The sequence below is a fragment of the Cygnus atratus genome, chromosome 3 (genome assembly GCF_013377495.2).
Source record: "Cygnus atratus isolate AKBS03 ecotype Queensland, Australia chromosome 3, CAtr_DNAZoo_HiC_assembly, whole genome shotgun sequence".
Taxonomy (NCBI): Eukaryota; Metazoa; Chordata; class Aves; order Anseriformes; family Anatidae; genus Cygnus; species Cygnus atratus.
The window spans coordinates 102,197,419-102,210,202 of record NC_066364.1 but is presented as its reverse complement, the minus strand read 5'-3'; the positions used below and the strand labels follow the sequence as shown (position 1 = coordinate 102,210,202).

Sequence of the window (12,784 nt, the reverse complement as noted above, 5' to 3'; positions counted from 1 at the left end):
CATGGTGCTGTATGATAATCAGGCTCTATTTTTTTTTTCCAAAGAATTCTTGTATATTCAGCTTCTGTCTTCTCATATCTTCTTTTCCTCCTGTCCTCTTTTCCCTTCCAGTATCTTAAAATAGCCCATCTAGCTTCAGAGCTGTGTAGAAGGACTAGTATAAGTTTGATCTCTACAGGGCTCGCTGCTGGCTCTTATGTTTTAGAGATTCAGGCTGTCAGTGATCTCTCATGGATAGATACTATTTCCCATAGTACTATATAAAAGCACACACGAATTACTTTTAATACATATATATGAGTACTATTAGACTGTCAGGATTGATGAATCTTATAGTTGTTTTTTCATCTGGCTTTTCCAATTTCTGCAATACTTTATTCTTCAAACTGCAGTAACTTCTCACTTGAAGGGGTAGGCGTCTGCGTGCCTAGGCTTCCTCTGCTCTGAAGCAGGGAGTGTTTGTGATTGCTAATGCAAAGTTGGACCAGTTCTTTTATTTAAGAAGGAAGAGTATGGAGAAGTTTGAAAATCTTTTCCTCTCTTCTGCGGTGCTGGCCTGTGTAATTTCTTTCACTGCTCTGACCGTCCGAGTGCTCTTCTATTTCTGTGCTCCTTGTGTGGGAGGACCGGCTGCTGCTGTCACCATTTTGTTTCCCCCTCCGTGCTAGGATGCCGTTGCTTGCCCTTCTGTCTTGCACCAGTCACAGTTTTGTGTGTTTTTTTTCCTTATTCTTATGCACTTTTACAGAAAAGTGTTCAAGGGTATTTTTCACATCGTGAAGTCTTGCTTTGGAGAAATGCGTTACATTTGAAGTTTGTAAAAAAGTTTTAGCAGATGGATGGGAAATTCGTTTTATTTTTTTCCAGTTAGTCACACATGCATGTGAAAAGCTACAATCTTGTGTGTTTAACGGGAGATTTTCTGGATAAACAGATGTTTGTTGATTAGCATTTCTGCAAAGTTACTCTCTTATGATGAGTGTTACCAACTCTTAGTTACTGGTCACTCAAGAAGATTTCATCTGCACCATTATTCTATGTAATCTTAATGTTTGCACATATGCCAACGTTTTCTTTCCAGAACGGTATTTACCCAGACATTTCCATCACTGGTGTGTAGCCTTAGGTTTGCTACAGGGAATAGAATTGGTAACTTCACGGGGAGTGAAGATCTCTAAGTGTCTCAAGCAACGTGCATTAAAGGAGTCATACAAAATACAGACATAATAGTTATGAGCATGCCAGAAAATTGGAAGAAGGAGTCTTGGTGTTCACACGTTGTCAAGCAGATGTGCTTTAGCATTGTGAGGTTTTATTTTCAGGTTGCTTTTCTTCTTGGTTTCTAGAGTACAGTACTGTCCTGAATCTTCAGAAAGCAAGGAAGAATAGTTCTGATAAATAAGATGCATCCTAACCATCTCTATCAAAATGTTTGGAAAAATGAGGAAAAATCACTTCAGTCTGTTTTACCATAATGGGTTTAGTCTTGGTCTTATTATTTTTAATTTTTACAGTCTTTTTTTCAGCAGCAGAATTTGGCCACCACCCCAGAGTAACTCACCACGAATATCATATATAGCATATTAGAAATTATGAGCCAGTGGGCTTATTTCATCATTCCAAATTGCCACCTGCAGCTAAAATCTATAGCATCTTTTCTTGATGCTGAAGGGTCCATCTACCCCAGCACCAGCCACATTTCTCTTAAGTAATTGCTTGAAAATTAAAGGTTACCTTGTCTCCTCTGAAAGTTTGGAGACTTGTTCCCAAGTCAGCAGCTGTTCCTGTTCCTGAAATAAATTTCGGGGTTTTAAACTGTGTCCAAAGTGGTCACAAATCTGTGCTGGATTATGAGTCGCATTGTCACTTACAGTGTGCCTGAGCTTTTGTTTGGCTAATATGGACAAAGGAGTCTGCTTCACATGATGTAAGAAGTGTTTGCCCTAAGAAGAACAGAGGTCCTCTTGAACCAATTAGGCAAAAATAACAGCTGGGCTACCCACTAATAAGGAAGGTGCTGCTAAACCTCTTTTCATTGTGAGAAGAAATAAATCTTTTAAGGCTTACTCCCTTGCATTTTTATAGAGAGCAATTCTTTGAAAAATTCAGCGATCCAGCTGGGTGATATGTGCAGGAAGACTGTGAAGAAGATAAAGAAACTTTTAAAAATAAAAAATGGTATTATAGCTATTAGATTTGGCAATTATAAATGTTTCATTGAAGATTTCACTATTTAGGGAAAGTTTTACTGTTAAAATTGTTAAGTACGTGGAGTTTGGGGTTAGCACAACAGGCAGTCTCCCACAAGTTCCTTGTAGCCTGTTCTGCAAGAGGACATTCCTTCCTGGAGCAAATCGCTTCTGATACCTTCTTAAACAAAGGCAGCCCGCGTATATTTTTAGTAAGTCTGAGAAAAAAGCAGGAAGATTTGGAATATGGAGGTAACAGAAGATTGGGACAGGTAATGCTAACTTTTTAGTTGTACCTCTTCTGTGGAAATATGCAGATCCTGGTCTAGCAGCTAGTTAGATTGGGAATGCGCTGATGTTTTCCTGATGGATCATCTCTTTCTGAGAAAATTTGTAATGCTTGGTGGAGGATGATATGGAGGAGGTCAGACATGAAGGCAAGAATATCTAGAATTCCTAGGTGGGTATTATATACTGTGACTTACTGAATGTGTGATATTGTATACATTAATGGCAAATAATGTGTAGTGCTGTTTTTGCTACCATCCAGTAAGATAAGCATCTTCCCCATGACTTCCATCCTGGACCTGTGGAGAAGACTAGTTAATGACCAGAGCAAGCCTGAGAGCACTTCTATGCATCTGCCATGTGCTGTGTTAGTACCCTAGATTGTTTGGGGGAAAAGGACAGGTTTCTCCGTGTTCCTTATCTCCCAGATTTTTTTTTAAACTTTGAGTTTATAGGTTATAAACCCCTTTCCATAGCTTTTTGCTATTAACACCTGAACATAAGTCACTTAGCTATATGACAGAATCACAGAAGGTCTGATACCTGAGTAAACAGTGAGCTGAGCTGAACGCTTAACCAACACTTCAACATTAACCAGTCTTTCAAAGGTATATATTCTTCTGAGGAGCCATGAGGTATGGGCAAGAAAACTGCCTGCAACGTTGCTGGTTTCCCAGCTGCTGCTGCTGCTCTGTACATATTCTGTAGAAATGGTGCTTCTCTGTATTTTGCATTCAAATCAACGGGCTACGGGGAAAATAAGCCTGCAAGTCGCAGCTGAACTCAGTGGCACAATTATTCTGATATATGTGGTTTTCCTCTATCAAACCCTCAAGATCATTTGAATGTTGTTAGGAGCGTCTGTTTTTGTAAATATATTGTTGCTGAGCTGTCCTTAGAAATAAAAATTAAAGAACAAATTTTAAGTCATTGGCTGCTGTCCTAATGTTCTGGCTACTGTTAGTTTGGTCAGCGGGTGGCCTGGTCAGCCTTTCCAAAGCCAATTTTCATTTTAAGATATTTTTATTTCTTTGAAATAGGCAAAGCCTTTGGAAAATGAGGGAGCAGGCTGCGTGTGCTTGTGTAGATGAAGGCTTATATGTGTGACAAAGTAGCTGTAGAGTTTTTATATTCTGTTTGCAGTAATAGTAAACAGAGCATCTAAAATAACCACTTGCACATTGCAACAAACACATCATCATTTGCTTAAAAAGAGTTATAATTACAGTTGACGAAGCATGGACACCATAAAAAATGCATTAGTTTGGCTTGACACATTAATTACCTGTTTTTGCAGATGTTTTTATATATTGTTGTGTGAACAGTTTACAAAATAATTACAGGAAAGTCATATGGAAAATAAACTAAGTGGGTGGTTTCTCGCCTTAATATTTTCATTCATGTGAATCTGTGTGAGGCACAGCTGCTCCGTAGCAAATGCAGAGGGAGAGAGAGGGGGAGCGATGAGGAATCTTGAGGGGTTTTTATTCTAAGGTCTCTATGGTCAGCGTCGCTGCACTTTCATATCGTGCTTTAGCAGCGTAGTTTTTAAACATGTAAAATGACATTGCTGATTTAATCCCAGTGATCAGGAGGGGGTAAAAGCTTTGATCCTGATCAGATGAAACATAAATCTTCTAGTATCTAGGAAAATAAATGAAAAATCAATATTATTTTAAGCAGGATGATCTTTTATGAGCAGTTGTAAAGATTCATCAAAGGCTTTGACACAGTTTAAACGTTTCCTGTTTGCTGCCATTTAAAGAAAAATGCCTTTCAAGTTATAAATTGTAATTAAAGAGAGATACCTCTTTAGGTTATTGTGGACTAACCGCAGAATGAAAATAGGAACTCAATCTGCTCACGCAATGTTGAAATCAAAAGGTCTTCACTAGAAATAAATTTGCTTGTCCTTTTAAGAATACGCATTCTGTGTAACTTTAAAAATACTATCTCATAATGAAATGCAATATTGCATTTATGAAAAAAATAGGCATAGTCTGCACCACAGCTTTAACATCTATCAAATATAAGGATTTTTTCCAGCAATGATTTGATTTTAAGCGAAGAGTTCTATGGCTTGAAATTTGGCATAAATGCTAAAGATTATTTTTAGTTTAATGATATTTTTATTATTATTAATCACCTTGTGTTTAAGACTTCTAAAGTAACATATTCTTTATATATATATATATATATATATATATTTTAGATTTATATCCTGTATTTCTTTACAGATTTTTGTGAGGTATTAGCTGTTTAAATGGGAAACTGTACTGGAATCTTTTTTTTTTTTTTTTTTTTTTTTTTTACATTTTATGGGTTAAACTAATATTAAAACAAATAAAAATCCTAATTCTGTAAATCCAGTTCACCTACTTCCACTCAAATATCCACCTTGTTACAGAATGCAGAGGTGGAACTGATAATGATCTTATTCCTGAATGAGATACAAGAACTTGTTGAGTAATTGTTGTTTTGTGAATCCGCACCCTCTTTTATGGCTGAAGATTTTAATGACCGAACAGTTTGTAAATATTTTTTAACAAATTATTCAGGAAGGAAAACTAGAAGGAAAACTGAAATTAATGTCTTGTGAAAGTAGGGAGAACAAAGACAGCTCTAAGGGGACATCCTATCTTGTTTGCGTTAATTACTGTAAAATTACTGAAGCATTGAAAAAAGGCAATAAACATCCAAACTAAATACACATAACTAACAATTAAGCAGTAAGCTTGACTTTTATGATAGCCTTAGACATTAGCCTAGCAGTTTTCTACCAGTCTGCTTGAAGAAAATGCTGGCTGAAGAGCTTAATGTTGCCGTGCAGATGATTTTTCCCTGAGCAACTACCACACTGTGTGTCTTAGAGAACATGGGCGATTACCAGTGATTGCAAGAAAGTTTTATGGTGCCATAAGATTAAATGTAACGATGAAAGCAAGAGTGTTAGTCATATTTCAAGAAATTGCAACACACGTTATTTAGAAAACAAACAAACAAAGCTCTGTGCATCTATTTCCCTCTTGCTAAAGCCAAACCCAAGTTCTAACAATTGAGTTTTAATTTTTTTTTTTCTCAATAGGAATAATACTGGTAGTCTGATCTAGGGGAATTTCACCAGATGTGTCCTACCAACTGTGGAGGCTGATGGGAGAGGTGCTGGACCCAATTAAAAAAATAATAAAGTCTGCTCTCTCTTTACAATGAGAGAAATGTCTCAGAAATTGGTGCATATCTGTAACCTTGTAAGCTGAAAGTGCACTGAATTTGTGGCTGTCCAGCTTTCTCCCAAACCAAGTGTAGTCTCAAGTATTTATGGAGAAAGGCTCTGTATCTCTATCCAAGGAGGTAACAATCACTTTTCTGTCCTGCTGGGAGATGGATAATAAGATTTACTTTTAATAAGATCGCTTTCAGCAGAACTCAGAGTAGATCAGAAGCCCCTTCTACTCTGTTATTGATAATCTGTGTGGCAGTTCTGTGTGTTTAGGTAGTCGGTGATCATGGCAAGAAAATGAGGGGGAGTCTTTATTTTAACAGGGTCAAAATGACTGATAAAGCAAGAGCAGTGTGGAAAAGAGCCTCTGCCTTGTTCACACTCTGATTCTAAGGATTGTTTAAAGCAAGAGCAATGATTCCACTCAGAGTACCATGTTCATCTCTGCAGTGTAAGAAAGAGATTGACCTTGTCCAGAGGAGGGCCATGAAGATGATCAGGGGGCTGGAGCACCTCTCCTATGAAGACAGGCTGAGCGAGTTGGGATTATTTAGTCTAGAGAAGAGCAGGCTTCAGGGAGAACTTGTAGTGGCCTTCCAGTACCTAAAGGAGGCCTACAAGAAAGCTGGGGAGGGTCTTTGTCAGGGAGTGGAGTGATAGGACAAGGGGTAATGGTTTTAAACTAAAAAATAAGGTAGGTTTATATTAGATGTTTGGAAAAAAATCTGTATTATGAAGGATCAGAGAGATTCCTCCTGCCATGGCCTGCCAGAGATCAGTGGCAGCAGTTCACCTCTTCTTTGGGTCCTACCAACAGTGAGGCTGCGTGCCAGTTTCCGAGAGGCTCATGCATGCACATGCATCCTCTGTAAGGATGTGGCTGACCACAAACAGACGGGCACAGGCAGAGGACGTTGCCATTGCAGACACCTGCATAACCACAGACGACATGACCAGACGGCTTTCTTTTCAACTATTGCTGTTCAGGAAAAGACCTACTGGGTGGGTCTCGATGGTAGCTGGTCCCAGGCCCATGGTCCATCTCTCAGACATTTTTTCCAGCTTGCCTGCTAGTGTAGCCTGAAGGTTGGTTGTACAATGGATGTGCAGAGAGTAACAAGCACACATGCAGAAAATGGGGAGAAAGAGAGTTTAGTAAGAAGGTAGGGCATACAGTGATGGTCAGGTACAGGGCCTCAGCCAGACGAGCTTGCTAACCAGCAGCCTGCTTACACAGGCAGCCAATGTAATTCCCATCTCTGCTTTGTCATGCTTGTCCCCTCCACCCCTACCTTGTCCCTCGCCTTTAGCCCTGACTCATAACATCTCACAATGAGTCTTGCACGTTCCCAAAATCCCCCCCATAAAACGTCCCACGTTAAGTTCTGTTTACAAGCCTTTATACAGTAAGTTCTTCTTCAGTCCCTCTCAGACATCCCATAATTTCACTCTTTTTTATAAGGCTAGTTCTTAATAGCCCACAATAATCCAGTTCCTTTCTTATCAGTCACCAAGTTTGTGGTTGCACTTCTTCAAGGTTACACTTGGTGGTTCTGCAATGGCCCATTGATCGGTGTCTTGTGAATTCTGGTCTTTGTTACAGTCTCTGTTATCTGCTGTTTGTTAGGGTTTGTGTGTTTGCATGTTTCATTTATTACCTCTCCTGTTTCTTGCCTTGTCTTTTATGTTGAGTAGCTGTTAGTCAGATATCCTTGCAGTTCCTTGCCCCGTTTGAGGGTCAGTTGGTGAAGGGTGCTGATTTGCACCTTAGGGTTCAGAAGCCTGTCAGAGCCAAGGCCGTGTTTCTGTAGGTCTTGGACAGCCTCAGTTCTTTCCTTTTTGCTTGGCGATTGACTTTTTTTTCCCATCAAAAATTGAGTCTCTTATAACAATATACTGCTCATGATGAGAATGCCTGAACATAAACTGTAAGATTTAGAGTGAACATAGATTTTGTGCAGTACCACGGGATTTTCCCCTCTTGCAAAAGTTTGAGTAGTTTAGCTGAACATCCATTGGGTTGTCTATCTGGGAAGTGAAGTAGTTGGTGTAAGTTGTTCTTCCTTTCTTCCTGTGTCACCCCAAGCCAACAGCAAAGGAGCAGCTAGCATCAGAAAGTTGTGAGCAAGAGTTCTTGATGTCTCTCATGTTGCCTTCTGGCTATTATAGCATTTCTGTCTTCCCTTTATACTTAACGAATCCCATATTAGAAACATTGGACAAAAACCCCCAGCCCAGCAAGTTTTTTTGTTGTTCCTTTGTAAACTCCTTATCATGTTTTCTGTAATTGAGTTTTTTTGGGGTACAACATGGAGATCAGTGGTTTGTTTCAGTTCACTCTTACGTTACAATAGGAACATATTACTAGATCACATGAAAATGAGGTATTTTTTTTTAATTTAACTTAGTCTGTTACAAGGTTTAAATTGTTATTTTTGTAGAACTCTCAGATCATATTACTTGCATTCTGTGAGATGCATATTTGTAGTTTTGATTATGAATAACCCAAAGTAAATCAAAAAGGTAGAATCAAAGCAGTCGTGCTTTGATTACTTAGTACCTCTCTCTGTAGAAAAAATAACTTTCTTTTTTTTTTTTCCATTGAGGTGAGTCAAGTCCAACTCGTCGAGAAGCAGTGAAAAGGAAGACAGCAGAATACCTTATGCGTGCTGAAAAAATTTCCAGTCTCTACCATAAATCCTCTGAAGATGCATCTGTTTCTATGGTAGGCTTTAATTTCTTGTTTTCTGAACCACAATTTGATATAATTAAATTGTTCTGTCTTTTAGCAAAGCATATTCAAGCTGGAGGTTCAAAAACTATTTGGAATATCTCTGTTTCAGGAGGCCTGAGGAGTATTTTGATGTTACGCTTCTGTTAAGTTGCCATTATTTTCTGGTTCTTGTTGGTTTCATTTCACAGCATTATGGAGAGTTCTTGACTTAATCCAGACCTGTTTCTTTTAGCACACTTTCCTTCTACTCCATAGTTGATGATGTGAATATTTTAATTATGCTAAAGAATGTGAAGGTTTAAAAAAAAAGCCAAACAAACCATCAACCCTAAACCGTTTCTAGAATATAATATTTATTTTTACTTTCTCATGGTAATATTGCTCATTCCTGGAGGGAGCAGAAAGGCTGTAGGTTTCTTTAGCCTAACACATAATGGTGTATCAGAACTGAGCTTAAGTTCATGAGGTTGTCGGGGCAGGGATTAGAAATAAATACTTAATTGGGCAAAGGTTCTTCCTGATTCCTTCAAATATCTCCTGGTTGTGCTTCAGTGATTAGTAGCTTCTTTATTTGTGTGGAGTTTCAGGAGTAATTCCTACCGTCTTAAGCAGAAACACCCTTATCTGTACTCATACTAAAGATAAATAAAGCTTGTTTCAAGACACCCTCAATAAATTTCTACTTTGCCCTTCCCCAACCAGTTCCATCAGGACTTATCTTTCTTACTTTAGATCTTTACTGCAGTCATGCTAAACTGTGTGCCATTGTTAGTTGACTGCCTTATTGTAGTAAATACAAAAGTTACCAACTTCCCATCTCTCTACATTTGTATCAATTAGGGACAAAAGGCCCAGAAAATCATTGCTCCTTAGGCTGCGCAGATCCAAAAAGGCTTTAAGGAGACCACAGCTACTCAAGTGTGAAGCCTTATAAAATCCAACTGCCTAATAAATAAGTTAAAAAAGCAAAATCACTGATTTTGAAGGGTAGCTTTCTCTGTATTGAGAGCCCACAAGTACATTTTTTTTGAGGATGTTCCAAATGAGATATATTTTGTGAGATTTGGAGTCTTGCTGCTGCTGTGAATTGTACTTTGAACAATTTAGTATTTTGGACTGATACGAACTCCTACTAGGTAGTCTTTCGTTGGGTCAAACACTCCTGAAAGTGGGGGAAGAATCTATACTGTTTGAAAACCTCAGTATGTTTGGAAACTGTAGAACAAGGAAAAAAAAATCCAAAGCACAACCTATTTTTACCTTTTCATAAGTTTAAAAACTAATTGCAGTTGGAAAGGAGGAAGAAATAGGTTGCATTTCTGTGTGTGGGCTTGAGAGGTATTTCTTTTCTTATGCTGTACTGAATAAGCTAAATGCCGCCTTTGCAGATCCAAAGGAAAGCAGAATTAATTGGGATAAAACAAAAGAAAAAAAAAGTGATGAGACTTTTTCTTCCATGTTGAAACTCCATATTGACAAGTTAGGGCAAATCTGACTTTGCACATGCAAAATGTAACAACTGTCTTACTCTCCTTTTTACAGTAAAAACCATGCTTCCGTCATGTGGCTTTGTTTTCCCTGTGGCTGTAGATGTATTTTAGTTCCATTTATTTGCTGCTCTTCATAACACAGAAACTTGAATTCTGGTGGTGGAGAACAGCTTGTCTCTGAGTTTATAGCTGAAAATTAATTGGAAGAAAGACTTACCTCCCAAAGTTACTGTAAGGGTCATGATAGGAGCCACTAAGAACTGGCATGTTTTATGCTTTGGCTTTCAGGAAAGGAAAGTGTCTTAAGGAAAGTGAGGAATGTGACTCTTCCTGCAAGGTGTTTACAGATCAAACTGGAATTCTTGCACCTTATTTGCTGCTTATCCTTTATACCCCCAAGATAGTTTGTTTTGTTTTTTATGTGAATTATTCCGTCCCTTGCAGACAGTGATGAGTGCACTGATATGACCTGCATCTACGTGCAGTGTGATTCTTGGAAGATACTCGCTAGTAGAAAAAAGCAGATATTTGGTGTACATCTCCTAAAAAATTAAGTCTATAGTGTAGAAGATTAGTGCGTGTGCTCCTTGCACCTCCATGCTAGCTTGGTGTTCTTCTAACTGCCATTTGCATGCCTTTGGTCACGCTGGGGCAAGGCTGCTCTGTTACTGGTAGCACCTCTTGCTGTTCTAAGTCATGTTGACTGACACAACCTCTTGTTCAAATGCTGGTGCTTGGGCAGGGTACCTGTGCAGATGTACAAAGCCGCCTTTGCCCACTTGAAAAAAAAAAAAAAAAAAGACCTCTGAAAAGAGGTCTCTCATCACTTCATCCTTGTTGGAGTGATACTGAAGTCTTTGAGAAGAACAACTGCATTAGTAATATACGAAGCCTTTATTAGAAGTATGGCCAGTTTGAACTGTACCACTGAAAGTGGTTCGTAAGAAAATGATGGACAAATACTGTATCCTGGCAGTGCTTGTGCCTGTGTTATGATGGGCAGAGTGTGATTTTGTTATGGGAAGCATGGTTCAGCACTGGTAACTTCATGGGATGTGAGGGTGCTGAAACTGTCTGCACCTTGGAGGAAGAGGTCTGGCTAGTAAACAAGAGTAAACCTTTAAGCCAGCGTTCTTATTCATGACTATCCACATTCATGATTTGGAACTAGATTATCCTTAAGGTCCCTTCCAACCCAAGCTGTTCTATGATTCTGTGACCTGATGTTACAACGCAGAACCACTTTGTCACCCATGGCTGGTGTAGAAAGCTTTGTGTTTCCTATTGTGCCCTTAAAAGGAACAATCACAGTGATTGGCACCACCTAGGCTCACCTTGCCTTCTTAGACATGACGTTTTACTTCTTTCTCATCAACCAGACCAGAGAAATGTCCAGCAAGGAAAGAGGTAAGCTCAGAAGTGTAGTTCATTTATTGTCCTGCACCTCTCAGCCTCTCATAACTCCCAAAAGCTGTCTGCTAGTCATGTGCTTTACCATATGAAGCAGTCTCAAAAGACTATGTACGAAAAACATACCCCATGCCACCTATTTACTATTTACCATCTGAACACCAAGTGGCAGTGAGCAAAAGGCGCTTCTGTCCAGGCCTCGGGCAGAAGGAAGCAAGGTATTCTGCTGTGGCCTGAAATACCAGGCTCTTGCCTCTTTGAAGATGAGATTTCACTAGAGCCAAAGGCCCAGCATTTCAGAACTGCAAAGAAAAAATTAACTTTGATGCCATGGAAACCAAACAAAGAACTATTATAGTTTGCTACTTTTCTTGCCTCAGCAAAAAGCCAACAGTGTAGCCCTCAAGGATAGCATCCTTAGCAACCACCCTGCTGCTGTCAAGTCTGAGTGGTGAAGAGAGAAACGTAAGAGGACGTGTTTGAAGAACTCTTGGTGCTGTTAAAAAAAAGGTTATGGGCAGAGGGCATAAGGATGGATGGAAGATTTCTTAAGGCTGAGAAGCAGTACAGGAAACTGACTCAACCGTGCCTGACCATGAACTGGGAACTCACTTGACAAGGTTTTGTAAACATTCAGAAAAAGCCTTGCTGTGACCTGTAGGAGTGGGAGATGTGGAGGCAGCTTCTGGAGATTGTAAACAGGCATGTGGACCTTATGGAAAAACAAGCTGATGCGAAGGCTCTTCCACCTCTGGCACAGCACAGCAGCCTCAAGGGCCTTCTTGACGACAAATACTCAAGAATGTTGTGTGATGGCTACAGCAGGCCATTTTGCAGATTCTCAAGCTGTATTTTTCTCCTCTGCTCCCTGATGATTAGCAGCTCTGGGGGGAGCCACCTCCAAGCCCAAGTGACAGAGAGCTTGCTGCAACAGCCTTTGGGTCACATTGGGTTGGCTGACCATCAGAAAGTTTCAGCCTCGTGTAGCTGTCAGCTGCAAGGCCCAGCATGGCTATGCGTAGCCTATGGGTCTGTTTTAACTTTATTGGTGTTTTTATAATGCGTATCTTCCTCACTCTTTGAAACTATTTCTAGTTCTACTTATGCCCAACTTTTTGTATTTGGAATCGTCTCTTTTTGCACTGTTACCAAAGTTGTTGTTTTTTAAAATGTCAAATATTTTCATTTTTCAAAGCGGTTTAGCTAAGAGAGTAACATGCAAGCCTGATGCCTAAACAGGAAAAGCAGTCTTCATCCTTCACAGTTTTCATAAGATATTGTACTTCCTAAAATTCTCTTTAAATGTGCATGAAAATTGCATAAAGTGTAAAGAAAATACACTGCTGTAGTTCTGCGAGATGCAAGTTTAACGTAAAACAGGAATTCAGTCTCGAGGATCATGCTGCGTTCCTATCAGCTGCTGATTCCAGATGTGTATGACCCCAGCTGTGTC

The 12,784-nt window shown here is 39.3% G+C and overlaps 1 protein-coding gene across 6 annotated transcripts in view; it reads left to right on the top strand.

Annotated features, from left to right (window-relative positions):
• The window catches only part of RPS6KC1 (ribosomal protein S6 kinase C1), a 92,117-nt gene that overhangs the window by 33,152 nt on the left and 46,181 nt on the right, over positions 1–12,784 (top strand). For all 6 annotated transcript variants that reach the window (XM_050709611.1, XM_050709612.1, XM_050709613.1 and 3 more), the window contains one exon: positions 8,304–8,422. In XM_050709611.1, the coding sequence (XP_050565568.1) occupies positions 8,304–8,422 (119 nt within the window). The remainder of the gene's footprint in view (positions 1–8,303; positions 8,423–12,784) is intronic.